We start from the raw sequence: 27,785 nt of genomic DNA on the forward strand, positions 1-27,785 counted from the left end.
GCCCGGTCCTCAACCGCTCCTCCACCCTCTGGCGGACGTAACTGCTCCTCCCCTTCTTGGCAGATGGCCGCGGCTCCTCCGGCTCTCAGTGGCAAGCAGCGACCCCTCTGTCCCCAGGCAGACAGCCGTGAGGAATCCATGACAGCGGATCCCTCCTCCCTCCTTGGTTTCGGCACCACGGTAACCATATAAGGATAGGCAAGGAGGAGGCGGGACCGGCTGAACAGTAAACATAAACTTTTTTTAATCCCCTTTTCTCCCAATTTGGAATGCCCAATTCCCACTACTTAGTAGGTCCTCATGGTGGCGCGGTTACTCACCTCCACTTCTGAGATGTCAATCTGCGCATCTTATCACATGGCTCGTTGTGCATGACACTGTGGAGACTCCGCATGTGGAGGCTCATGCTACTCTCCGCGATCCACGCACAAATTACCACGTGCCCCATTGAGAGCGAGAACCACTAATCGTGACCACGAGGAGGTTACCCCACGTGACTACCTTCCCTAGCAACCGGGCCAATTTGGTTGCTTAGGAGACCTGGCTGGAGTCACTCAGCACACCCTGGATTCAAACTCGCTACTCCAGGGGTGGTAGTCAGCGTCAATATTCGCTGAGCTACCTAGGCCCCCAAACATAAACTTTAACGGTAAACTTAAAACCAACATAAACAAATGCGCAGCCTGGCCATGTGCGTCTCTCTCTCTCTCGAACCGGCGTCTCTGGCTGCCCATTTATCTCGCTCTCCCGCTGATCAGCTAATTTAGCGCTGGCTGTGATGGCGACACCCTCCTCCACGTCACACACAGACATCAGAGCGATGGGTCTGTAGTCATTAAGTCCTTCAATCTTGGGTTTCTTTGGGACAGGGATGATTGTGGAGCATTTGAAGCAGCAGGGAACTCACTGCTCTAGTGATCTGTTGAAGATCTGTGTGAAGATGGGGGCCAGCTGGTCAGCACAGGATTTTAGACAAGTAGGAGAAACTCCATCTGGGCCCTGTGATTTTCTTGTCTTCTGTTTCCGGATGACCCGGCACACATCATCTTCACAGATCTTAAGTGCATGTTGAGTAGCAGGAGAGGGGAGGAGGGTGGTGGCAGGAGGTGTAAATGTTTGTGTGCTGTGAAGGTCGGAGCTGGTGTGAGGTGTGTGACTGGGCTTTTCAAATCTACATTAAAACACATTCAGGTTGCTAGCCAGTTGTTGATTCTCTACAGTGCTGGGGGATGGTGTCTTGTAGATGGTAAAGTCTTTCAGGCCTCTCCACACCGATGCAGGGTCATTAGCTGAAAACAGTTTTTTCAGCTTTTCAGAATAGCTTCTTTTAGCCACTCTAATCTCCTAGTATTCCATATGCGTGTACACATTTTATACATGCTATTTGTTACTCAAGGTGGCGCTGATGTTTCAGTGATTGACTTGATTTACAATTGACATTGCTATTTGATGATAAAGCAATGTGGAAGTAAACTATAGGAAGTGTAACACATGAATAGTATAATTTGGCTATTGTCATTTGGGTGTACTACTGAAATTATGTAATCTGTGCTTCTATTTAGACTCAAAAAGTATACATGAAAATACATATGTGTAGCTCAATATGCATTTGACAGCCAGTCGTCTCATAAAATTTCAGTGTTTCATGAATCCTGTTCTATATTTGTTGCATTGTCTCTTTGATATTTGAAAAATAAACCATAAACATATATCAGAATATATTCTATTGTACTATTTTGTAATTGTCTCAAAAATGTTTTGAAAATTTGTCAGAATCTGTGCATTTTGTAGATCCATTTGTCATATATACGTGCCGGGTTGCTACAGACCCGAGGTATTTAATAATGTTTGGTATGTAATAGTGAAACAACCATGCATTTAAGCATTAATAAGAATTACACACACAAAAATCAGTTTCTTGTTAATGAGCCAAAAAAGACACTTCAGAGTTGACCATAATTAGAAAAAAACATTGCTTACTATTTAATTTCCATGACTTTTCCAGGCCCGGATATCACAATTTAAAAATTCCAGGTTATCATAGACTGCAGAAACCCTGCTTGTTTAATATCCGAAAGGCAGCCTACATTCATGTCAATGTAAGACAAGCCCCAAATGCCTTTTTAGACTAAATTGGCATCTCATGCAATAAATACATGTCGACAGATCCCTAAATCTGCTGGACTCTAAACTCAACCATTTGTACAATTTACAGAGTTTTAAACATTGGTGAGCCACTGATCAGTGGTATTTAACTTAGGAAAATCAGCAAGGAGATTGCAGTGCTTCTTATTAAAAACATATTAAAAACCATTTAAATTCACTACAGCTCACTGCAGCACAATGCATCTAGAAAAATCAATAAACCAGAACTAAAAAGCTGTTTGTTATACAATGAACTAATCCACATCAGAAATGTTGACTTGAAAGTTGAAAGTCATCTTTTATTGCACAATAAAAGATCACATACGGTTTGAATTATATGATTGGTCCACATCGGTGTACAGGAGCTTTTTGAACAAAACAAAATCCCCCCCGCCCCAAAAAAGGAATAAAATAATAAAAACACCCATAACTTTCAGAATTGCTGCATATTTCATACCAAGAGTATAAGTTCACTTTTTTGTCTTGTGTAGCATAATCATCCCATATATAGTGCACTTGCTTCGATGGAACTAGGAACCTACAGTACAGTACTTCCTGGTTGTGAACACTGACCATTATTAAATGTATTCATTTAATGTTATTCTACAAGTGCTTGAGCAATGGAAATTGCAGCATATGCACTCTCCAATGCAAACTCGAGTGCAGTTCTACATGATGCTCTAATGCGCCTTGTACACTGACGATTTTAGTCCAGGTTTGATTCTATCTGGCCAAGCAGCTCTGTTATAAGAAATGCCTGCCTTGCGTACACTTAAGTATGGGAACTGCCTCAGATGTGACTGGGATTTATTAGCAGGTCCTGGCATGCAAACACAGACATAGTGGCAAAGCAAAATCCAAACAGTCTCCTACAATGTGCATATTTGAAAAATTGAAAATACTGAAGTCTGAGCAAAATGACACTGGCGTCTGGCACCCCAAAATTCCCAATCTGTTGTTCCCCATGTAAAGCTGCAACAATGATCTCCCTTTGATTAATTCATGATGAAAACTGGAGGTGTGTGTTTGTTGGGGAATCAAAAGTGGATCAGAATTGTCATCCCATATCTGAAAACATCCAAAACCTGGAAACAGCAAATTTCTTGTTACATATTGCAATACACAGGGAGACAGTGTTAAACAATAAATACAGGGAAATGGAAATTGATCAGATTTTTTATGAAGAAAAAGAACAACAAAATGGGTGTGGACTGGAGTGTTTTTAGGACACACAAATGGAATATATATGATTTGATCTTCAAATGAGCTCAAATACTACACCGAGGAGTTTAACTGAAACACCAATTCAATTAAACTGGAGTGTTTTGAGTTCCCAACACGATTATAGCAATTTCAAACTTTACAGTTCCAACAAATTGTACATTTTATAAAACCAATACAATTACAATCAGCAAAATAGCATTCTCAGTCTAAGATTATGACCTCTCCAGTTTTACATATACTGGCTGAAGTATTGAAGGCCTTTAATGGAGTTATGAGCTTTTCCAAATGTCAAAAGTGACAGTAACGTGAATATTCTGAAATCTAGACGTTGACTTTGCATTTTTGTTGACCAGACATAACTGGAAAAACTGCATAGGGACAATAGAGAAAGATCAGAGGTGATGACACATTTCTGAAATAGACTGTGCTTCGCAATACTGTACTGAATGAATTGACAACACTACAGAGAATATACCTTGTTATATCATTTGAACTTCACCACCAATGTTTTCCCGACAAGTTTTACCAAAAAAATGCACAAGATGTCACTTCATAGAGGCCAATATCTGTACAACTAGAGTGACTGCTTTGAAACTAGTGTGACCGAGACTGCTTCCCAAAACGCTGACACTGTACACAAGTACTCTGATATATATATTCCAACATAAAGATGTAACAAACATCCATATAAAACGCTAAATAAGGCATTGCAAATTTAACACAATAATAATCAATGTGTAAGAGGGGAAAAAGTTGTATTTGGTGAATTTGGCAAAGTAGAAAGAAAATTAAATTGTATAATAAATTACATTATGGTGTCACAAGTAGTGACAAGGCAACAACAGCATGTTTTTGAAGGTGACCATTATTTTAGACGAGAAATATACAGTACAGGCTTACATAAGTCAAAATGTACAGGAAGTGACATGTGCGAGCGTGCGCATGCATCCACACAAACGCACAAAAACAAACTGACAAAACACACTTACAGGTAAACATTCACCAAAAGGACTGTGCAAAAATGTTTTCACATCAGAAAACACAAAAAAGTGAACAAGATGAGACATCGGGAAATGAATTGCTCTCGCAAAAGAGTGACCCTGTTGAGTTCGGGGGAGAACATGAGTTAAATTATCTGTGGTTTCAACTAGTGTAAAATATTTCAATTAAAAGAAACTGATTTTTTTTTTTTTTTACGTTTTCCCCCCAATATGCAGCAACATACTGGTAAGGAAAAAACAAAAACATGTGCTTGTAAACAAAAGTAACAGCAATATACAGCGAGATAGATTTACACGTTTTCAAAAGTCTGGGTAGGTTTTAGTCTACAGTATTTTCAAATGCACCAGAGAAAACGAGAGCAGTGAAACTCAACGAGAATGAGACGGTCTGACTTCCTGTTGCCCCATCAACCCTTTAGTGAACAGAAAATAATTTATTTGTCTTTTAAAAGAATAGTTTAACAAAAAATGAAAATTCTGTCAACAGTTACTCAACTTCATTTCAATCAAAAATAGTTTTTACTTTCATACGCATGCAAAACATAAAATAAGAAATTGTTTGAATATCCATGTTGCAATGAAAAAGTAGAAATATTTCCTTTTGTGTTAAACAACATAAAGAAAGTCATACAAGTTTAAAATGACATGAAGGTGAGTAAACGATGACAGCATTTTCAATTTTGGGTAAAAAAACCCTTAAATTCACTAAAATGCATCTTTAGGAACAGTTCTCACGTTTTTGTTACGATCCCCTATGGATCAACTTTTAACTTTTACGCCTTTTTACTCTAGAACAGAGTCCCATCTATGGCACTAACACTTCGCCCTTGGACGTTAAGCACCCCTTTGTATATAACCATCTTTATAAATGATTAGTAGAATCAAGATGGGGGCATATTAATAAGGTGACTGTGGAAACCACAGAATTAATAAATAAAAAAATTAACAAAACAAAATAAATCAATCTCAGGATTGTTCTTTGCCATCAATTTCAAGCCTTGCTTTCTGAGTTTCCATTGCACTCACCATGTTGCACTCATGCCATCTATAGCTTTGTAAAGATTCACATTAAAATCTTTTGCTTCTAGAGTCACTAGAATGAATACATAGCAGCAATCAACTAAGAACAGAATACTGTGGTCCATCCAAAAATTACCAGTTCTGCTGGTAATCTACCAATGGGAAGTGTTTTTCCTTTACATTATTTTGAGAAATGTTTCAAAACACTAATCTAGGTTGTATTTACCAATGTCTGTGATCTTACAAACAACATTTAAAAGTGAGACTGGCCTCCATTTTTCACACTATCAACATCTGACTGCTTTCGGAGAATCTGTGAATCTGATTTTAGGCAAAAAACGCTGGGGTCGCCACCTCTTTCTCAAGTATCGAAAACAAAGAACGTTCTCCAACAACTGACAGAATCATTGGAGTTTCCATTCACATGATGCAAAACGACCATTCTAACACCACACATGATGTCGTCCCTTTGTAGAATTGAGACCGTTTAAATGCTTTTAGTGTCAAATTTTTAACATACACCCAGAAGGTTTGTGAAATTAAAAGTTTGACTGGACAGACCTATGAACAATAAGTTGATAATCATAGTTCTATACACAAATGTTTACAGACACGACACAGAAGCACTGTTGCCCAAAAGTGAGGACACATTCTATTCTCCACCATCACATGAGCCTTTAGTATTTTGCTAAGTTTCCTCTCCTTTCTCCCTCTTTTCCTCCATTTCATTATTCTCAGTTCTCGTTTCCTCAGAGGGATCTTTTTTAGGGTCAGAAGAATCATGATCATTGACCTGATATAATTCTACATCAGGTTGATCTTCTGCAAATATGCCCTCTTCACTTTTTCTTTCAGGCGTCTTTTGTTCGTCTTTTACCGCCTTCACTTCCTCGCTGTCCACTTGCTCGGCAGTATTCCCACTTCCTTCCTCCCGAACCTTCTTCCTCTTCTTCTTGGGGCTTCCCGTGCTGTCTGCCGCGGGCATAGCTGGCAGCGCCATTATACTGCCGGGTGGTAAGAACATATGCGGGTACAGCAGACTATGTGACATTCCCGGGATCAGAAATGGGTTAAAGGTCAAATGGCTGCCAGTGCTCGTGATGCTACTACTCCCACTAGTGACCGTGGCAGTAGTGACTGAGCAGGACATAATTTTCCTCTCTTCCCCTCCTTGCTTTGTCTCCTCTTTGCTCCCGTTTTCCATACTCACCAGAGGGCTTGCGTTGTCCCGCTGAGGCGTAGTATCAAAACTGTCTGCTGGGCTCGAGGTTGAGGTTACGGTTGCGGAGTTCATAGAAGTTAAGCTTGCCGCATTGGAGGATGCAGTCGCAGTGGATATCGTAGATGTTGCTGTGGACAGTGGCTGACTCATCATACCGCTCATGTGAGTGCTGTATATAGGCGGCTGTACGGCTGCCATACCGTGGAGCATCATTGGCAGCATTCCAAGTCCGTTCTTGGCATCATCACCCGCCGGTACAGCGGTGGCAAAACCGTGTGGGAAGCCCATGATCCCGGTTAACGGGATGCCAGGGACATTGCGGAGATTGGGTAAACTAACCAGATCCATGCTGCCAATGAGCCCACCGTTCATGAAAAGTGGACCTATAGCAGCAGCGAGCTCAGGGTTTTTGGGCATCTCACTGCGGGGTCGTCTCCCTCTTCTACGTGGACCGGGATCCCGAGACACAGGTCCAGTGAGGATGCGGGTAAATTTGCCCTCTGGGAGAAAACCCTAGGATAGTGGGATATACAAATTTCATATTAGTTTACAACGTATGCATTATTTCAATGTAATCAATAAATCAATGAATATACTGTATATATCAGGGCTCAATGCTAAGGAATTTTTCTACTGGCCCAGTAAGGCAAGTGGTTCAGACTTGTACTTGCCCTACCAAAATTTTCACTGGCCCCAACACAAAAATGAAAAATAGCTGTTTTTATCATCATGGCTTTAAAAATTTGTCCGAAGCTAAATATTTTTAAGGGCCAAGCACCGAAGGTGCTGTTGTCCCTATTGTATCTGTTAGTATTATTATTAGGGGCCAAGCACTGAAGGTGCAAGGCACCCATTGTTATAGTTACTTTTCCATATTATTATTATTATTATTCTGTCTGGGAGTCTATGGCAGCCCTATGAATGCTACATAGGAAAATTATTAAATCTGGCACACTGACACAAAATATGGGGTCTCTAGGACAAACTCTATAGCGCCACCACCATGTAAAAAAAAAAAAAATCACTTTTCTTTTGTGCATATTTTGTGAACCGTTTGTCCTAGAAACAAAATTCTTTGCATCTGATTACTCTCCTCTTGATGATTCCAATGGAGCTATTACATCAAATCTTTGCCCATTACAGTAGCCACCAACTTGGATTATGACGTTTACAGTTTAAACGTTTCACAACCTTCAAACTTGGTCTGATTTTCCCAAACAATGGCTCAAAATAATCTCCAGACCGAGCCGCACAGAAATTATAATAATTTTTTTGGGGGTGCCTTGGTTTAAAAGTAACGGCATCGCAAAGTTAACGAAGTTGACGTAAAAATGGATTTGAGGCTATATCTCGTAAACGGTTTGTCGTATTGAAACGAATCTTGGTATGCTTCATCAAGACCATGGTCTGAGGGTATATGCACAGTTTGGAGACAGCGCCACCTATGGGTCAAATTATATATAAAAATGGCTCTTTTTGTCGTAACCTTTGAACCGTATGTCCTAAAATCATGAGGTTGGTGTTTTTGGATTATGTGGGTCATGAGGATTTCAACAATATCCATACTGTCCCTCCGCCAAATTGAATTTTATTAAAACATGATATATATTTTAAAAGCATTGTTAGATTTAAAAGAAAATTGGAATGCATCATCGACATCATGTCCTGATGATACTTGAACAGTTTGGAGACAGCGCCACCTATAGTTCAAAAGATAACCTACACTCTCTAACCTCAGGAAGTCTCTTTGCCACTAAATGGGCATGTCAACTGAGTGGCTCAGTGTGTTAAAATACTGATTTATAGTTCAAAGGGTCTTGGGCTCGAGTTAGAGTTGATGTTATATTGTACTGGAGGTCTTTGTATTGTCTTTACTGAAACATTTGTTTGCTAGTTCTAAACCTGTCAAGTCTTTTTGCCATTATTTAGGTATTTCAACTGAAATCCCAAATGGTTAAAAGCATGGAGTGGTGGTGGTGTAGTGGGTTAAAGCACAGAACTAGTAAGCAGGAGCTGGCTGGTTTGATCCCCACTTTCACCACCACCACTGTTTTCTTGAGCAAGGCACTTAACTCTAAGTTGCTCCGGGTGGATTGTCCCTGTAATAAGTGCACTGTAAGTCGCTTTGGATAAAAGTGCCTGCCAAAAGCATAAATGTAAAATGCAAAGCATATATGTAATACGTTGGACCATTGCTCAAAAGGTTCTGAGTTATATGCTAGCTAAGGATGGTTTTTAATTTTATACTTCTGTTTATCTCTGAGTCTTCATGTTGACCTTACAACTACGTAAGCTGTACTACATTGCATAATTCCTGCTTGAATTCAAAACGAAGTATCTCTGAAAAAATGATTAGCGGTCGTTTTGTACTTGTGGCTTGGAATGTGTCTTTAGCAATGTTTGGCTGTGTAAGCTGATTGGCCTAGTAGTTAAAGCATTGGACTTTGTTTCAAAATGTTACGAGTTCAAGTCCTGCTGAGGATGGTTTTAAAATTTTTACTTTTTTGTCCTCTGAGTCTTGATATTGTATTATACGTACGCTGTACTACATTGAAGAATTCCTGCTTCAATTCAAAACTGCTTTGCTTTAACAAGACTTTCTAAGCTATTTTTCATACTCTTAGCTTGGAAATTTCCTTTGGAATAGAAGAACCGTATAATCTCTGTGGCCTAGTGGTTAGAGTATTGGATAATGGCTTGAAAGCATACAAGTTAAAGTCTGATAAAGAATGCTTTTAAAATTTTTACTTCTGTTGAGCTTTGAGTCTTCACGTTTTGTTTACTCTAATGCATGGTTGACAAATTCCTGCTTCAATTCAAACCACTTTGATGTATCAAACCATTATCTCAGCAACAATTTTGTACTCTTAATTTTGAATGCAAATACAATATCAGCAACTGTGGTTGTGCTAATTCTCAGCCTGGTATGTCCCATTGATGACTGTTAGTGTTGTTCCTCTGTAGTACAGTGAATTATCAACTGGATAGTTGAACAAAGTTGCAGGTTCAAACCCGTCCTTGGGAGACTGAAAATATTGTGTTTTTTTCTTTATATTATTTGATTTCTATGTGTTCTTTGGATTGTGCTTAGTGTTTTGCAGTGGTTGCCATGCTGGTGCTTGGCCCCATAATTGCTGCTTGCAGCTATATTTATTATTAATAGGCCTGTAACTAACAATTATTTTGATAATCAATTAATCTAACGATTATTAGAAAGATTATTCGACTATTCAGCGATTATTGCAACAATTAATTATTAGCTTTTAACTGATTATTCCGCTTGTGCCCGATTTAAAAGGTTGAATTAGACGTGCTTACTAAAAATAAAGTAACTAAATTATCTTTTAAAAATACCTCTAAATGACATTCACTGAATTGAAGAGAAAAATACATTTTATTTAGTTTAATTCAGTACAGAAATTCACTGCAAAAAATCCTATTGTTATCAAGTGTTTTTGTCTGGTTTTCCATTTAAAATTGTCTAAAAATCCTTAAAACAAGATACATTTACTTGGGAAACAATATATATGATATTTAGACTTGCTTTAAGAGAATGTATCTTAAATATAAGTGTATTTTGTATTCAAGTGTAATTTTTCACTTGGTTATACTTCTGCGAGTGCAGTAAAGACAAAATATATTCAAGATCTATTCTCTAAAAGCAAGTCTAAATATCTTATATGCTGCTTCTCAGGTGAATGCATCTTTTTTTAATGGATTTTTAGATATTTATATTGGAAAACAAGCCAAAACTCATTTTGTTGCAATGTATAATGGGGCGAAGACTACCCTCTCTCACCTTTCTGTTCAGTTCAATCCATCTTGTACTCACAAAAAAACAAACTCTCTCTTATTAATAAAGCTGCGTATTGCCAATTTTCATCACGATAAGAAATGCACAGTGACATATATTATGATTCATTAAGTCACGAGCCATCACGTTATAATCTAGCTGCAGCAAGCGTGCGTGCTCGAGGGACGAGTGTCCCCGTGCCAGAGTGTGCATCAGCCGGGTGCAGTTTCAATCTCTCCCACTTAGATCGGGACATTCGAACAACTCATAGAAGAGGCGCTGACTGCACAGAGAAATGCCAGTTTCGGAGTTTGTAGTTATTTACATGATCTGCTTCCATATTATTTGAACTTTAATAAAGCTATAACGCATTAAATATAAATGCATTAAAGACGTAACGCCGGGGTGTTTCCTTTAAAGACGCTCGACACGCAAGATTTGCTTCAGTGAAGCAGCAGCTCCAGCTCCACTTCTTCCACAACGAGAGTGCTTCTGTATTAACTTATTTTGTATTTTTGCATTAAATTCCTTCATAATTTGCGATCTACATTACCTGAAGCTGTTTGGAAAGTTTAGAGTGCATCTGGACTGTGAGCTGTGTAATTCTTCCTCTCCTCACTCAGGCGAGAGCTGCAGTGCTGCTCTCACGATCATCATTAGAGTTTGGAACATTTTTGTCAACAATTTGTTATTGTCGATGCTGTCGATAACGTCGACTAATCGTTTCAGCCCTAATTATTAATTTTCTTTTTCCTCCCCAGTGGGAGTCTATGGCACCCCATATAACCGTACATAGGAAAATTATTAAATTTGGCACACTGCGAGAGGTGGTCATGAATAGCCCCCAAACCAAACTGGGACACTAGGACATACTCTACAGCGCAACCACCATGTCAAAAATTCACTTTTATTTGTGTGTATCTTTTGAACCGTATATCCTAGAAACAAAATGCATCTGATTACTCTCCTCCTGATAATTCAAATGGACCCCTAACATTAAAACTCCGCCCATTACAGTGGCTGCCATCTTGAATTATGTCATTTATAAATTTTTCGCTACTCTTCCTTAATATTTCGTCTGATTTGCACAAACAACGGCTCAAAATAATCTCCAGACTGAGCCACACAGAATGAATAATACAGAATTCTTAACTTATTCTTAATTTTGCCCATTGAAAGGTTATGTTAACAAAAATTTACCAAGGTCGATGTAAAAATGGATGTGAGGCTGTACCTTGGCAACCGTTTGTCGTATTGAAACGAATCTTGGTATGCTTCATCAAGACCATGATCTGAGGATACATGCACAGTTTGGAAACAGCGCCACCTATCGGTCAAAAGTGATGTGAAAATGGCTATATTTGTCCGTAACTTTTGACCCATATGTCCAAAAATCATGAGGTTGGTGTCTATGGATTCTGTGAGTCAAGAGGAATTCAACGATAAATTTTCCCATATCAGCCATACTGTCCCTCTGCCAAATTAAATTTTTATTAAAAGTGATATTTCTTTTAAAAGCATAGTCAGATTTAAAGAGTCAGTTATCAAACCCACAACCTTTGGAATTATAGTCAAGTGCTTAACACACTGAGCCAATTGGTTGCCATGGGTCAGCCATAGCAAAGAGACATCCAGAGTTTAGAATCAGCACACAAACGTATGCATCATACTGTGCTTGGCCCTGCAATTGTTTTATATATGTTTCATTTTTAAAAAAATTCCCCCTAAAATTTTATCACATTTATAATTTGCTAAATAATTTATAATAATTATGATATAATTTATGCCTAATGTAACCCCATATAAGCGCTTTACAGATATGAATACAATAATAAAATAACCTCAGTCGTCATGCTATTAACACATGTGTTTTCCAGCGAAGAGTTCAGTGGAGCAATTTTTTTAGTCACAACACAATTCCTATAGTTCCATTTGTGTTCTTCCATAGTTTTGATGACTTTACTATTATCCTTAAATGTGAAAAATAATAATAATAAAGAATGAGTAAGTGACCCTAAACTTTTGACTGGTAGTGTACATTAGGTAGATATTAGGCCTAATATACGTTTGCATTAAGAATGTGGATAGAAACATAAAATTAGACAACCCAAACAAGACCAACACTGACTGATACACAAAGCACAGAAAGAAAATACCTGTACAGTACAGAAATTAGACATGTAACTGGTGTGTTATGACAATGATATAAAGTTTTTTAAGTGTTTTAAATGTCATCTTCGACAAAATTAATGCAGTAAGTTGTGAGTCATACATTTTTCAGGGTCTGTTTAGCCTTAAGAGAGAGACTGCCAATTTTAAATGCTTATATCTTCTGAAAACAATTTTGTCAATGTTTAGATGTACACAAGCAAACAGATTACCTTAAAGCCAATAAATATGGAATAAAAGCAGCAGAAGTGATTTCACAGGGTCTTTATACCATCTATTATGTTGTAGTTCCTTATAAAGTTACAGGCCTTGTAGCTTATTAAGGTTTGTATGCCTTGAATTTGAATAGCTCACGAACATAGTAGCGAGGGTCCAACTATCATTCTCACAGTTTGACTTGTATATTATATTGCAATTCCCTAAAAAATTACCGGTCATGGCGAGTATAGCAAATAATTACACGCATTTATTTCTTGACAAGTGTTAAATTTGGTCGTTGGTTGTGAATCTCAACAAAAATCAAGCTACACTCAAAAAAAATTATTTTCACTATACATACAGGTAGGTTTACAAAATCCTCCCCTGTTCATTTTACTCAAAAATGCATGTACTCTAACCAAGTGAACATAATTTAACAGAGTTGTTTCAATAAAAAAAAAAAAAAAAATCACTTTAATACATGTGTTTGGACAACATTAATATTTTTTAGTTTCTAGTTCCCAGCATGTTTGCATGGGACTGGATAGGGAGAGTAAATATAAAATTAAGTGTTATTTTGTGACTCTTTGTGCAAGATGCAGATAAAGGAGAGATTGTTAGTGTTTAATGTTTTGTTATGTTGAGATTTAGAAGAGTTATGTTGGAGTTTTGGGGGTTAACATTTTGGTGAAGAGTGGAGTTTGAGATTAGAGGTACAAGCGATACATGATATTTACTGCTCTCTTCATTAAGCGGTTGCTGAACTAACCATAGCATAGTCACCAAACTGCACTCAAAAGTGCTTTGCACCAGCATTTAGCATGCTAACATTCACTGTCACTAACTAGTGCACAAAGAAATGAAAGAGATACATTTGAGTTGGGTTTACCCAATTCAATTAGGTTACCTCTACACTAAGTAATTGTGTTATAATTACATAGTAATTTGAAGTTAAGAAAACTCATTTCAAACATGTGGAACCACTGTCCATGACTGAATCAAGTTCAGCCAAAGAGTTATATACAGGTATATATATTTTTTTTACTAATAGGTTATCTAAAAAAAAAAAAAAAAAAAAGTATAATGATAATACCGTCGTACTGAATAACGGCACAGATCTAATTACTCATGATCTTCAAAACTTTTGATTTAAGTTTTGTTTACATTAGTTTTGTAAACAAACATCTTTAGAAAATGGTATGAATTGTATGAATTTCTTTGAAAAATTAAAAAATATAATCTTATAATCTAGACAAAGGGTGGCTACTTTAAAGGGTGGCTACTCTGAAGAAGTTCAAATATAAGATAGTATTCATTTCTTTAACATTTTTTGATCATGGCATAGTTTCCATAATTCCATTTGTCTTATTTCAAAGTGTTTATGACTTTACTATTATTCTAGTCTAAATTAGGAAAACAGTCATAATTAAGAATGAGTAGGTTAGTCCTAACTTTTAACTGATACTTATGATAACTACATTAGGTTCTCTCTAAATAATACGTTTTGTGTAAATATAATTTACCGAGTGCTTCACCACATCCGACCAATCAGGAGCCACAGAGTACTCAGAGTTTGCATCCAGCCATCGGGAGAGCTCTTTAATGGCTGGAGCCATAGCGCCTCCAAGCTGTGACCAGAGGAATTGCAGCATTAACATTTAATAAAATCAAGTGACAAGTACAGGTGTATGTTTGTATATTGTTGTTACCCTGCGGCCGGTGCTTCTGTGTACAACTGGGACTCTCTCTTCTCCAGTCAGGGAGTTGATGTCAATCTTGGTGGGGTCTTTGCAGCGATGCCTTCTCTGCTTTGGACGATCCAAGAAACTGTGCAACATGCTTGCGGTCGGAGACTGAGAAAGACATAAAAACCTTTAAATAAGATTAAAACACCAAAACCTCAAACTTAGCAAAGTTGACACATGTTCTTGAGATGTTGGATGAGAGACCATATATCATGGCATCTGTCCTTCTAAAGCAGAGCCAGGTTATATTACAAGCCAATGCTTGTAATATTTTGATGCTTATTGAATTCTATTCTATTTGTATTCAGTTCTTATTGGAGTTGTGCAAACCAACAGACGAGGATCTGCTTTTATGGTGGAAAAATGTGAAGCGTACTCGGAAGCTGTTCAGACCAGTATGTGTGTGTGTGTGTGTGGTAATTACTAGGGTTTTATGCTATAAATGTGGTTTATGAGGAAATTTCTAGTGTCCCCATAATTCAAATCGCTTAAAAAACATACTAAACGATGTTTTTTTGAAAATGTAAAAATGCAAAAAGGTTTCTGTGAGGTTGTTTTCTGAATAATAATTGGTTTATGTACCATTATATAAATAAATACAAATTAGAGGTCGACAAATATTGAATTTTGCTGATACGATAATGTGTTGAAAGAAAAGCAATTAATCTGCCAACAGTTTTTAAAATTGGTAGAATATATTAAATGTTCTTAGTCCTACAATAATCTTTAACGTATTACAATATAAACAATTAAAAGTAAACATTGTCATATTTCATCAACACTATATCATCATCATCTACAGTTGATCATTAGTGATCACTTGTCATAAAATTCTGATATAGCTAAATGATTGTGAACTGCTCTGCAACAGCTGGAAACACTCACAAGCTCCCGCGTACTTGGAGAAAATACAGTGCCTTGTTTTCACTTTGAAGCATGCAGCGCATGCACTTATATAATAAATCGTACTCTTCTGAAGTTTGATAATCACATTAGGTCATATCACGATTCCCGTCTTTCCGACTCCAAGTTTAAGACCTCTTTAAATGATAAATAAGACTTTTGTTGTATCATTGAAGATATTTAATACTTTTTCTGACCTTAAATTTGGGAAAACTAAATTTAAGACATTTTAAGACTAGTTAAGGATCTGCGGGAACCCTGTAGCCTTTATGCATGAGTTTATGTACATATGTGCATTATCCTCATGCCATCAGAATTGGTTTCTATGTAAGCTCAGGGAGCATGTGAATGTTTTTTGTATTAATGCATCTTGTTCATTTAAATTTTCCCGGAAGAAAAGCATGGTTTTGAAGATTTTGAAACCATTCTTGGTAACATTTATTATAAGATTGATGTACGTGTCATACATGTTTTTTAAACATGCATTTTAATTTACGAGTAATCGGGTACTCATTTTTTGTGGGTTAGAGTACTCAACAACAAAATTACTAAAAAATTCCCATCCATAGTTTAAAATGACCGATTAAGAAGAAGAAGCTTATGATGATTAGAGGTAGACCGATATATCGGTTTTTACGATTAATCGGTGCAGATAGTTGCTTTTTGGAACTACTGGTTATCTGTAAAAATGCCGATAGTTGCCGTCATGTTTATTTTCCTATCATGTTCCTCTGTGGCCGGCGCTGCAGGATTCGACAGTATTACACCGGCCTCTAGAGGTGAAACAAAAACAATCACTGACACCTCATGGGATTTTGCTGAATTTAAATCTTTCATCACTGACAATATTCATCCAAAATTTTATCCTCACTTTAATGCATATTTTGTTATTTTGATTAGATCATCAAGTGTTTTAAAATGCGATTATATATGGCAACGTCCCCTGTCAGCACATACAGTACATACTGTCTCCAACTTCATATCTTTTGAATAATGGTAAACCTTCTTCCTCATTAAACCTCATTTGGTGAAATATATAGGCAATAAAAAGCTTAATTTGGTTAATACTTAAATATAAGAGTCCCTAGTGCGTTTCTGACTTGTTTATAGTTAAAAGTCATAATGTATGCACCAAATGTATAATTTATTCTGATTATTATGGGTATACTGGTTGAATAATAAACTACATTTGGGATTTTATTCATTTTGGACTCTCGTAGCCTCTGTCTGTGCCCGCCGTATTAAAGAAAGGCTAAGACATTTTTTTCTTCTTCTTTAAATCGATTTTAAAAACTAACAGTTGATTAATCGGTTATCAGCCTTTTCTACTACCTTAAATATTGTATCTTTAAAATCCACTATTGGTCAACCTCTAATGATGACTAGTGTTCACATTCTGCCTAACATATACTTTAGTGTTCCACGGAAGAAAGAAACACAAGGGTGAGTAAATGATGGCAAAATATTAATTTTTGGGTGAGATACCCCTTTAAGGTCAAGATTGGTATGTATAAACATGTTTTTCTAGCATTGTCAGTTTAACACTTTTGCATTGTAAACCCTTTAAACAGGTTTCTATAATGAGCAGATGTTTGATAGTTATCAGCATTTTTGTTCTACATGTAAATGCACAGAGTGTTACAGAAACATGAGAGATGTGTTGCTTTCAGCAGTTTTAGCTTTACATGTAACTGACCGTTGGAAAAGCTGAAAGCTCCATGTTATAGTTAGGGTTCTGTCTGAGCCATTCCATTAGGCCTTTATTGGCCGCTTCCCTGTCCACGCTGACGTTAAGGGTCTCTGAGTCTGGAGGAGGTGCTGGAGGATGTGGAGGAAGTGCAGCTGGGGTTGCTGGAGAGCACTCTGACTGAGAGGATGTAGAGGACACAACAGGGTGGCTGATACTCTCTGATCCGCTCTGTGGAGTATTCAAATACATTCAACAGCTATTCAGTGTTATCATTATAAAGGCATCTTATATATCCAAATTCTCCATTTCCACCTCTCCAAGTTAAAGGGACTGTTCACCCAAAAATGAAAATTCTCTCATTATTTACACAACCTCATGATATCCCAGGTGTGTATGACTTTCTTAATTCACCAGAACACATTTGAAGAAACTGTCAAAAATGTCTTAGCTAAGTAGGTCCTTAAAATGCAAGTGGATGGTGATCCGATTTTTAAAGCTCAAAAAATCACAGACGGTCAGCATAAACATCATCCATACGACTCCAGTGGGCAAATTAATGTCTTCTAAAGCGAGAGGATCACTTTTGGTGTGAAAAAGATCAATATTTAAGTACTTTTTAACTCTAAATAATCGCTTCCGGTAAGCTTCAGGAGAGGGCGGAGACCACGCGGTTGTCATGATACTGAAGTAATCTCACGTTGTCCACTCGGTTGAGACATCCATTGTGAGTAAAGAAACAGATAAATACAGATCTAAACCAAAACCAACCAAGCTACTCTACAGCGCTCCTCCTTCTCACTTATAAGCAGCGCTGCTCTTCCGGCTGGGACATACGCGCCTCAGTTCTCGCAGGGTTGCTGCAGAGTTTTTAAAATCATATTTAAAACTTTTAAAGACCTTTTTGAAGACATGAACAAATAAAATGAATACTGTATCCCCATCCCAAAACAAACCCACACAATCTCAAAATAAATCTTGTATCACAGACTCTTACTTAAACTGGCAGGGGCACACATTCAACATAGTCTTAACATTGCTTATCAGTAAAACAAGGTAGGCTATATGCAAGTTCAAAATACTCAAGACATGTTTTTCATATTTAAATCACATTAAAACTGGTATGTGTACCATTATATAAATAAATTAAAAAAATGTAAGACCTCTTTAAATGATAATTAAGACTTTTGTTGTATCGTTTAACATATTTAAGACTTTTTCTGACCTTAAATTTGGGAAAACTGAATTTAAGACGTTTGAAAACGTTTTATGGATCCGCAGGAACCGTCTCACGTGTTTCAAATGCCAATACGTTTACGCCACGTGCTCATACCGCTGTAGAACGGAAGCATGATTTAGCGTTAAAAGTACTTAAATATTTATCTTTTTTGCACCAAAAGCAATCGTGTCACTTTAGAAGACATTAATTTAACAGCTGGAGTCATACGGATGACGTTTATGCTGACTGTGATTTTTTTGAGCTTCAAAAGAGAAATCTCAATCCACTTGCATTTTAAGGAACTACTGAGCTAAGATATTTTTCTAATTTTCTACAAATCTGTTCTGGTGAAGAAAGAAATACATACACACCTGGGATATCATGAGGGTGAGTGAATAATGAGAGAATTTTCATTTTTGGGTGAACTATCCCTTTAAATCAATAAGCCAGGCAGTGTGTTACGTTAATTTTACCTAGATGCAAAGTGAAGTGCCTAAAAATCCCTTAACCGTGGTAAACATGTAACCTACAGCCTCAAGGGCTTATTACTTTCAAGAAAAGGAGGCAAAAACAATATGATATAAAGACAGCAAAGTTTCTACATCAGGTGGGAATACAACTTTAAATTACATTTTCTCAAATTGTACAAAAATTGTACTGGTGACTGCATTCATCAACCCCGTTACAAAAGTTAGCATAACAAAATGTATCAATATGGAAGATATATGTTTATCAATAAGTACAAACCAACATTTGGTCCCAAACTAGATAGTCCCTATTTTAATGTTTATGCACTGTCTGCATTCACTTCCATTGTAAGTGCTTCATAGTAACCAATATTTTAAATTTTTTTTGTTTTTTTTTGTTTTTTAAATAAACCATGGAAGAGTCTGGATTACGCAACAAATGCAGTCAATTGATCTTAATTTGTACTGAATCTGGAACATTAATTTAGGCAAAATCTACAACCCACATGTTGCCGTATTTTTTTCGTTTTTTTTTTTTTTTTTCATTTTATTTATTGAAATTTTTGAAAAATTGCAGAGCTCATATAAAACAAATAATAATAATAATAATAATAATAATAAAACACTTTAGGTGGAAGAACAACATTTTCTGAATGTTAAGCACCTCCTTGCACAGACTCTTTACTGAAGAACAAAAAAAAAGGAAATTGTCTCTGTGATCTGTTGATTGATTCAACAAACCTGTTGTTCTGGTAAGTTCATGCCTCGTCCTTTCATAAAGCTCAGGTCAGGAGTCTCCACGTTTCTTCTTCGTCCCCTCCTCCGTCTCAACATTGAATCATCACGCCGTAGACTGCCGTTGACAATCTGCCCTGTGACAGGGTGAATTAGGCCAGCCTGCAAAATGCCAGCCATATCCAAGCCAAGCGAGCCCTGTATGGAGCCTATCCCAGTGATTTTGTGCGGGGCGGACTGCACGGTGTGGCTCATGTGACCGATTGGCCCGCTTTCTCCACCAACTGTGAGCTCTGTTTGTTTGGAGAGGTCCATGGCTGCATCTTGCCACCCGTTAAGGAGTAGCGCGTTAGTGCGATGAGGCATGCCAACTTGGATCTTTTCTCCAAGATGGCTTGGCTTGGCGAGGACTTCTGCCTCGAATTCAAAGCCACGTCTAGGCCGTTTCAGTTCAGGGAGGAACGTAGGGTTCACTAACCGCTCCTGTGTGGACAAGAGATGCAAATAAATAAATACTTAAGTAAATACATTAAAAACTTCTACTGCAAATTTTACAAAAAGAATTTAAGAACAACTTTGCAACAAATTAAAGGTAGAAATTTCATAAACAGGTTATTAAATAGCATGTTGTTAACAGACCACACCAAAATGATCAGTTCAAATGTATATATGGTGATCATGGCTGGGCGATATAGGTGAAAATATCCAATTAAATTCTGATATTTCTTAACCTTTTGACAACATTAATTCTTTTTAGGACCATCAGGCATCCTGAAAATGGTAATATTTCCAAATTTGTAAACACTCATGTCTGAAGACATAATCTCAAACCTACTTTGGGTAAGTGGGGTACAGTGTGTGGCAGGTTGAAGTTAAGGCTCTGAGATGGAGGCATTCTGGTGGCCAGAAATCCTGCCCTCTGATGGGCACTGCTGGGCACGCAGGTGTTAGCCAATGAGCTTGGAGACTCATACTGCTGACTAGAAGAAGGCCACTTCCCCTTTAAGATAGTGTGGCAGACGCTGTCAATACGGTTGATGATCACTCTGTCCTGTGGAGAGAGAAAGAAAAAGTACAGTGTAAGGAATGGGTCAAATTGGTCTAACTGGTGCACTTCTAGTGGTGGCAAATAAATGATTAATTGACAGATATTTTTTTTTTTTTTTATTCAATTTATAGAATGATAAAAAATGTCCTAAATCAAAATCCCAAAAGCAGTTTATTGTGCAACCAAAATCCCAATATTAACCAGAAAAATAAAGACTTGATGTATAACGTGGGACTTTTATTTTGAAATGACAGAGACTTGGCTCTGTTACAATGCTCTATCTGTAAGTATTTGCCAAATCAAGCTTTTTATTGCCTATATATTCACCTGAAGAAGATATTTATATACAGTATATACATACATACATACATATATATATATATATATATATATATATATATATATATATATATATATATATTTCACCAGATGAGGTTCACTGATGAGGAACAAAAAAATAAAATAAAATAAAAAAATAAATCGGCAAAGATTTTTGCTGATAATCAATAGTTCCAAAAAGCAACTATCGGCACCGATTAATCGGTAAAACTGACATATCGGTCTATCTTTAGTGGCTGCCAGGGTGTTGCTTTCTAGTCGCTAAGGTGTTCTGAGTGATGTTAGTGTGTTGCAATTGCAATGATGGGTTGTTGCTAGGTGGTTACTTACTGGGTCAAAGTCAAAAGAGCCCACCTCCAAAAGTAAAAACAATTAATAAAATAAATAAAATAAAAAAATAATACAATGAACTTGAAATATGAGCATAGTAAAGCCAATACAGAAAAAAGAGGAAACATAATGACCAATATGGCAATACCTTAGGCCACTCAGAGAAGGAGAAGAGGGCTTTCTCCTGTAGAAGCTGAGCAATGGTTGGCTCCCTTATTTCATGAACACTGTCTGCCATCTCACACATGGTCAGCGCGAAGCGTGGTGCTTCAACATCTCCCAATAATGCTACAAATAAATAATCAGTATTCAAAGTATGACGCAACATCTCAAACAGTGATTTGTCAAGATACCAATGTCTGCAAAACACAAAGATTTCAGTATAAGCTTATCAAATTCTTCCAAAATCAAATTATCTGGGCTTTGCTATTCACTTTATAGAACTTTATAGATTTATACTCCTACTGTATGTCAACAATTGTCTTCTTTATGTCGGTTCTATTTCTCCTAAGGAAGTTTAGGACAAAGAGCTGCGTCGAAGTTGAAACTCAAATGAAAAATAAAAACTCCAACCTTTAAGAGCAAACTTTACGCAATCAAATTTTCTTCTGAGAATATATACAGAGCATGCAATTTGTCTAAAGGAGATGGCCATGCCACAAGTACAGAAAATGTGAAGTAATTTTATCTATCTATCTATCTAGTGATTCACAACTATAGGATTATTCCATTGAAGGAAATATCACAGGTATTACTTAAGGAAAGATTAATCATTTCACCTGAATTCTAGCACTGAAACTTTTAGGAGCAACTAACCTTTGTGCTCATCAACTTTCTATTTGAACATGATATTCTCTTAGAACAGACAATGTGCATGAACAAAGGCCAGACCTGAAAAAGGTAGAAAGCTGAAGTCAGACAATACCTGGTGCTTTTGCATCCTCATCCTTTATCTTGTCCTTCACTTCCAGAACCTCAGTCTGCTCAAGGTGAGGAGTTTGTGTAGTGCTATCTGGCTCAGGCTTCACATCTGACAACACTGGATCCATGAGGAACTCTTGTTTGATATCGGGGACCACATCAAGGCCTGGAGATACAGACGTGTCGGGTAATGTAGTGGGAACAGAGGGCGAAGGTGGGAGTGAAGAGGGCAAAGGGTAATCTGTTAAGAGAGTAGTTTCATCTATTGGCTCTGACGGTTCTTTGCAGGGTTCTTCAGGGGGTTCTTCCACAAACTGTTGCTCCGTTGAGTTTTGCTGGTACCCTTCGCAAGGTTCCTGCAGGGTCTCATCACAGGTCAAATCATAAGGCTCCTCCAAAGGCACTTTTTCTGGCTTTTCATAAGATTCTTCCGAGGGCATTTCACAGGGATCTTTGAAGGGTTCTTCAATTGATTCCTCAAATGGCACCTTGCATACCATTGTCTGGGATTCCTCAAGACAGCTCTCCCTAGGAGACTCCATTGAAGGCATCTGGTTTATGCCATCATGAGTGTCCTTCATTTGAGGACCAGCCCCTGCAATACCATCATCTGGAGAAAGTTCTTCTTTCTCAAAATGGAACCCTAAACTCTCAGCTCCATCTTCTGGACTGGGAACGCAGTGTGTGATGTTGGAATCACTAAGCTTGTCGTCTTGGTCCTCACTAATGGGGTCTGCTTGGTTGAGACTCGCATCCGGGAGACAAAGGGGTGGTGGTGGAATATATTCTGGAAGGCCAGCAGACAGATCGGTATGATCCACAGAAGTCTCGTTGACATTAAGATCTTTGAACAACATGAAGCTTGGTGCAAGTGGCTCGACAGGGTTGCTTTGGGAGTCTGAACTGGGCATGCTCAAACAGTCTGTGAGTGGTTCCTCACCATCTCTTCCATCTTCTGGTTGAGGAGCATCCAGAAATCCTGATTCCAATGCTTGTGCTCCCAGAATGGGATCGGCCTCGTTGAACATGTCAGATGTTTCAGCATGGTCCGAGCTCTCCCATGGAGTCTGAAGTTCATCCAGCTCTACAGAAGGAGCCATTAAGCCAGTCTCCTCGGAGGAACCTTGCTCTCCCACTAGAACATCGCTACGAAGCTTCCCAGCAATGGAGTCTGCCATGTCTCCTTGAGTTCCATTTAGTTCTCCTTGCACACCATATGAGTTTAGCATATTCTGACCACCAGTTGCAGAATTGAACGGGAATCCATTAAAGACCTCTTTACCAGACTTACTATGTAGTGGGTCTGAAGTCAAGCTGTCATGTTGTAAAGACCCCAACTCCAGAGAATCATCTAATGAAGGGCAATCCAAAAACCCATCCCTGGTTCTAATGCTTCCAGACTCCGACTGGTGATGCCCAGGAGTATGAATGAGTGTTTGTGTGTGGTGTGAGGGTGTCGGCTGGTACTCAGGAGGTTGTGGGGAGTGACAATGCCCAAGGTTGGCATCATACAAGCAGCATGGGGGATGTGGCAAACCTTGCACTGGATATCTGTGGTTTTCTTTGTGAACATAATTCTGGTGGGCCTCCAAGAAGGATAGCTGAGGGTCATTGAGGATGTAGAAGTCTGTTCGGCTCAAGCCATGCTTTGCAACGCCAATAAGAAGATCACGATCGTGTTTACCACACTCCCACCATACGGGCAAGTAAAGACTAGGCCGACAGAGCTGCAGCCGTGCCCCCAGAAGTGGGTGACGCAATACCTGCTCACGGACCTTTCTCAAAAGCTCAATGCGGTATAATGTTCTGGCAGCTCGTTCTTCTGTAATTGGCTCCACTAACAACGCAGGGTCAACAAGACCTAAGCAAAAGAATAACAAAGCTATGAAACGCTTATGACAAACTGAGCTAGTTTTATATCTTCCAAGCAATTCAACTCTCAGTATCGATTCTCATTGTACCTTCATCTTTTCTGGGTGGCAGTCTACAGGCAGTGCGACACATAGAAACGAAGCTATAGAAGTATCTCTCCAAACTTTCATCAGTTTTCCTCTCCAAACGAGCGAGGGCCCGGAACTGACACCAGTCAAAGGTTTTCTTTTCTGGGTCATACACTACACCAAACGAGGACACAGTGCGATAGAAGTCAGCCTGCTCACGTCGTGTCCACCTGTGTGCAAAAGAAATATGCTAACCAAGGAAGGGCATAAACCTTTAATCTGCAACAAACTTTGAATTTAGATTTTCAGCATAGTATAAAATTCTAATAATACTTATTATTAAATATTTAGCTCCACTCTTAGACCCTCAGGTCCTCTAAAAATAACTAATTATACAGAAGTTCTGACTGTTCTCCACAGGTGGCAGGTCTTTCAGTATCATTGTTCCTAGACTTTGTAATGCTCTCCTGCAGAAACTCAGTGACATCTCATCATCATTTCCACCTTCAAAAGATACTTAAAACACATCTCTTCATACAATACAGTTCAAACATCTTTGACTTAAGATCGCCTTTAGCGGCTAGCTTCTATTTCATCCATTTATCTTGCAATCCAAATCTTGTGGCATAAGTTTCTCTGCAAAGCTGTCCTAGCATATTTTCTTCTGTCATGCTGAATCATTTTCCTTTGTTCTACATTTGTTTTATATTATCAAATTATTTTTATTTTTATATTTATTTTTGACAGATAGATAATAAAGATAAATAGAGAATTTGGCATAATCCCCTTAAAACATATTTCAAACTTTTTTCCCCAAAGAAGTTTCTATTCCAAGTACAGATACTGACTTGTGCATGCAAGGAGTTAGATTTTTAGACTTTAAGTATTAACAACACTAACCTTCGTTGCCACTCCAGAAAAAGTGGGTCGGGCTCTGTTGTGCAGTGCCTAAAGTCTCCAATTTGCCAAGCCACAGGCGCAATTCCCTCGTGCAAGAGGAAATCATGACGAAGAGGTTCACGGCGAGTGTAACGCTGATAGGCGGTGATGAGTCGTCGTAATCGTGCCGTAAGAGCCGAGCCTGCCGGCCACTGTACCCGCCCTTGCTCTGTCACCTCTGCAACAAGATCTCCTGCGAGAGATGCCACAAAGCACCCTCCAAAAGACATGAAACTTTAAACTCACTCAATCTGTAGTAAGTCAAACTTAAGGTGAGGTCACACTAGATTTTGTGCTTTAATCACTTACATTCATACGAATGTGAAGGAGGGAGAGCAGGTCCTTAAATGGTTGGTTCACCCAAAAATTAAAATACTCATTATTTAGTCACCCTCATGCCATCTCAGATGTATATTACTTTCTTTCTTCTGCTGAACACAAAGGAATATTTTTAGAAGAATATCTCAGCTCTATCTCAGTTGGTCCATATAATGCCAAGTCAATGGTGACCAGAACTCAGAAGGTCCAAAAAGGACATATAGGCAGCATAAAAATAATCTATACGACTCCAATGGTTAAATCAATGTCTTATGAAGCAATATGATGTGGTGTGGTGTGGGTGTGAAACAGATCAATATTTAACCCCTTTTTTTACTGTAAATTCTCCTCCTTGCCCAGTAGGTGGCGATATGCACGAAGAATGCAATTTACCAAAAATAAAAGAAGAATGTAAAAGTGAAAGTGGAGGTTTAAAAGTAAAAAAGGACTTAAATATTGATCTGTTTCTCACCCACACCTATCATATCACTTCTGAAGACATGGATTTAACCACTGGCGTCGTATGGATTACTTTTATGCTGCCTTTTTGTGCTTTTTTGATTATGAAAGCCACCATTCACTTGCATTCTATAGACAAACAAAGCTGATATATGCTTCTAAAAATCTTCATTTGTGTTCTGCATAAAATACATCTCGGATAGCATGAGAGTGAGTAAATAATGAGAGAATTTGCCTTTTTGGGTGAACTATCCCTTTAAGTCCTCGCTGTGTCCTAAAGTTCATTTTTGGTGAACTCTGAACTGTGAATTTGCATAACAAAGATACATTTGACTAATCTAATATCTAGACATTACAGATTGACCTCTCAGCTGAAAAATATAATCTAATTATGGTGGGTCTGCATCAGAACAATTTATAAGTATACACACTTCAACTTAAAAGAAACGCTGCATGGTTTGCACTGTTGTAAGAAATTAGAGCAGACGGTATATTTAGTTTATTATCATTTATTCAAAATAGAAACCATCAAGCATGACATCATCTCCTGTTGCCCATATAAGTTAATATAAGGGTCCGGCATTGATTTGTGTGCTTGAAATCTAGTGTGACCTCCTCTTAACAGTATGAACAAACAGTTCTGTAGGTTATTTCGACACCATAATAGTTCAATCAGGAATGTAGATAAATGTAAGATAAAAGTAGTCAAGGAATACCTGTATTGTCATTCTTCCCTGTTTCCTCTGACATGAGTTCCTCCTTTATAAAAGAAAACTAAACTTCAATGAACAGTCCCAGTACTTGGTTAAAACACTAAGCCAACTTCATCAGACTTCACATTTCTTTGATTTCCTATTTCTACCTTGATCTCTCCTTTCTCTTCTGAATCTTCAGACTTCATGTCGGCCTCGTCTTTTATTTCATCACTTTTGTTGACACTGCAGAAGTAACAGTTGTAACAATCAATAGGTGGAAATTGTTATACTGCACATATCTTATGGTCAAGGTGCTAATTTCAAAGGATGTTACCTGTCAGGTGCATCTGAAATTGCTTCTACTCCACCTTGTTCTACTGTCAGTGCGGTGACATCAGGCATGCCAACCCGCTCCAGGAAACATAGAGCAGGGTCTGCACGCATGGCGTTATATCGCTCATACCCTACATGGGACATAGAGAGAGGTCAGAACAAACAAAACAAGAAGGAAACACAAGTTCTTCCACTTGATGAAAAACAAGAGGATGTCAATATGAACTGTAACATTTCAGCACAATAAAAAAAGACATTCATTTGAACTTTTACATTTCAGATTTTTTTTTTTTCATATGAACTAAAACATTTCAGCACAATAAAAAAAAAATTCATATGATCTAAAATTTCAGAACAATGAAAAATTACAATAAATAATAAAAACAGAACAGTAAAGAAATCATTTTCATATGAACTGTAACATTTCACAACAGTAAAAAGTGATGTTCATATGAACAGTAACATTTCAGAAGTTAAACAAAATTCATTTGAAGTATAACATTTCAGAACAATAACAAAATCATGTTCACATGAACTGTAACATTTCACAAGTAAAAAATTATGTTCATATGAACTAACATTTCACAACAATGAAAAAGCATGTTCACAAACTAACTTTTCACAACAATAAAAAATTATGTTACTATGAACTATAACATTTCAGAACAATAGCAAAATCATGTTCAAGTGAACTGTAATATTTAAGGACAATAATACAATTCTGTTCATATGAACTATAACATTTCAGACCAATAATGTTTGTCTTTTATCTCACCATGTTTATGGACTCCAATAAGCAGCGATTTATCCGCCTCAGCATCCCACCATATAGTTGGGATCTCAATGTAGTCGATATCAGGCAGTGTTACCTCCAGTTTACTGCAGAAAACACATATATCCACACATATCAAGCCACGCTACAATGACAAATGTTT

General features: G+C 37.7%; 2 protein-coding genes across 4 annotated transcripts in view; one reads left to right on the forward strand and one right to left on the reverse strand.

Moving 5' to 3' along the window:
• LOC127448893 (RIPOR family member 3-like) overlaps positions 1 to 27,785 on the forward strand; it is a 241,818-nt gene that overhangs the window by 78,974 nt on the left and 135,059 nt on the right. The gene's annotated exons all lie outside the window — the stretch shown is intronic.
• The window catches only part of LOC127448890 (chromodomain-helicase-DNA-binding protein 6-like), a 77,390-nt gene continuing 52,023 nt past the window's right edge, over positions 2,419 to 27,785 (reverse strand). For 2 of the 3 annotated variants that reach the window (XM_051711803.1, XM_051711800.1), the window contains exons 25-38: positions 27,626 to 27,729; positions 26,852 to 26,981; positions 26,685 to 26,760; positions 26,539 to 26,596; positions 25,007 to 25,262; positions 24,128 to 24,336; positions 22,171 to 24,027; positions 21,394 to 21,533; positions 20,364 to 20,579; positions 19,535 to 20,011; positions 17,117 to 17,338; positions 14,482 to 14,625; positions 14,296 to 14,400; positions 2,419 to 7,125 (exon numbers count right to left, since the gene is read on the reverse strand). In XM_051711803.1, coding sequence (XP_051567763.1) covers positions 6,079 to 7,125; positions 14,296 to 14,400; positions 14,482 to 14,625; positions 17,117 to 17,338; positions 19,535 to 20,011; positions 20,364 to 20,579; positions 21,394 to 21,533; positions 22,171 to 24,027; positions 24,128 to 24,336; positions 25,007 to 25,262; positions 26,539 to 26,596; positions 26,685 to 26,760; positions 26,852 to 26,981; positions 27,626 to 27,729 — 5,041 coding nt within the window. In that variant the 3' untranslated portion in view covers positions 2,419 to 6,078. The remainder of the gene's footprint in view (positions 7,126 to 14,295; positions 14,401 to 14,481; positions 14,626 to 17,116; positions 17,339 to 19,534; positions 20,012 to 20,363; positions 20,580 to 21,393; positions 21,534 to 22,170; positions 24,028 to 24,127; positions 24,337 to 25,006; positions 25,263 to 26,538; positions 26,597 to 26,684; positions 26,761 to 26,851; positions 26,982 to 27,625; positions 27,730 to 27,785) is intronic. The other variant, XM_051711801.1, reaches the window with a different exon arrangement.

The sequence above is a fragment of the Myxocyprinus asiaticus genome, chromosome 12, assembly GCF_019703515.2.
Source record: "Myxocyprinus asiaticus isolate MX2 ecotype Aquarium Trade chromosome 12, UBuf_Myxa_2, whole genome shotgun sequence".
NCBI classification, from domain to species: Eukaryota; Metazoa; Chordata; class Actinopteri; order Cypriniformes; family Catostomidae; genus Myxocyprinus; species Myxocyprinus asiaticus.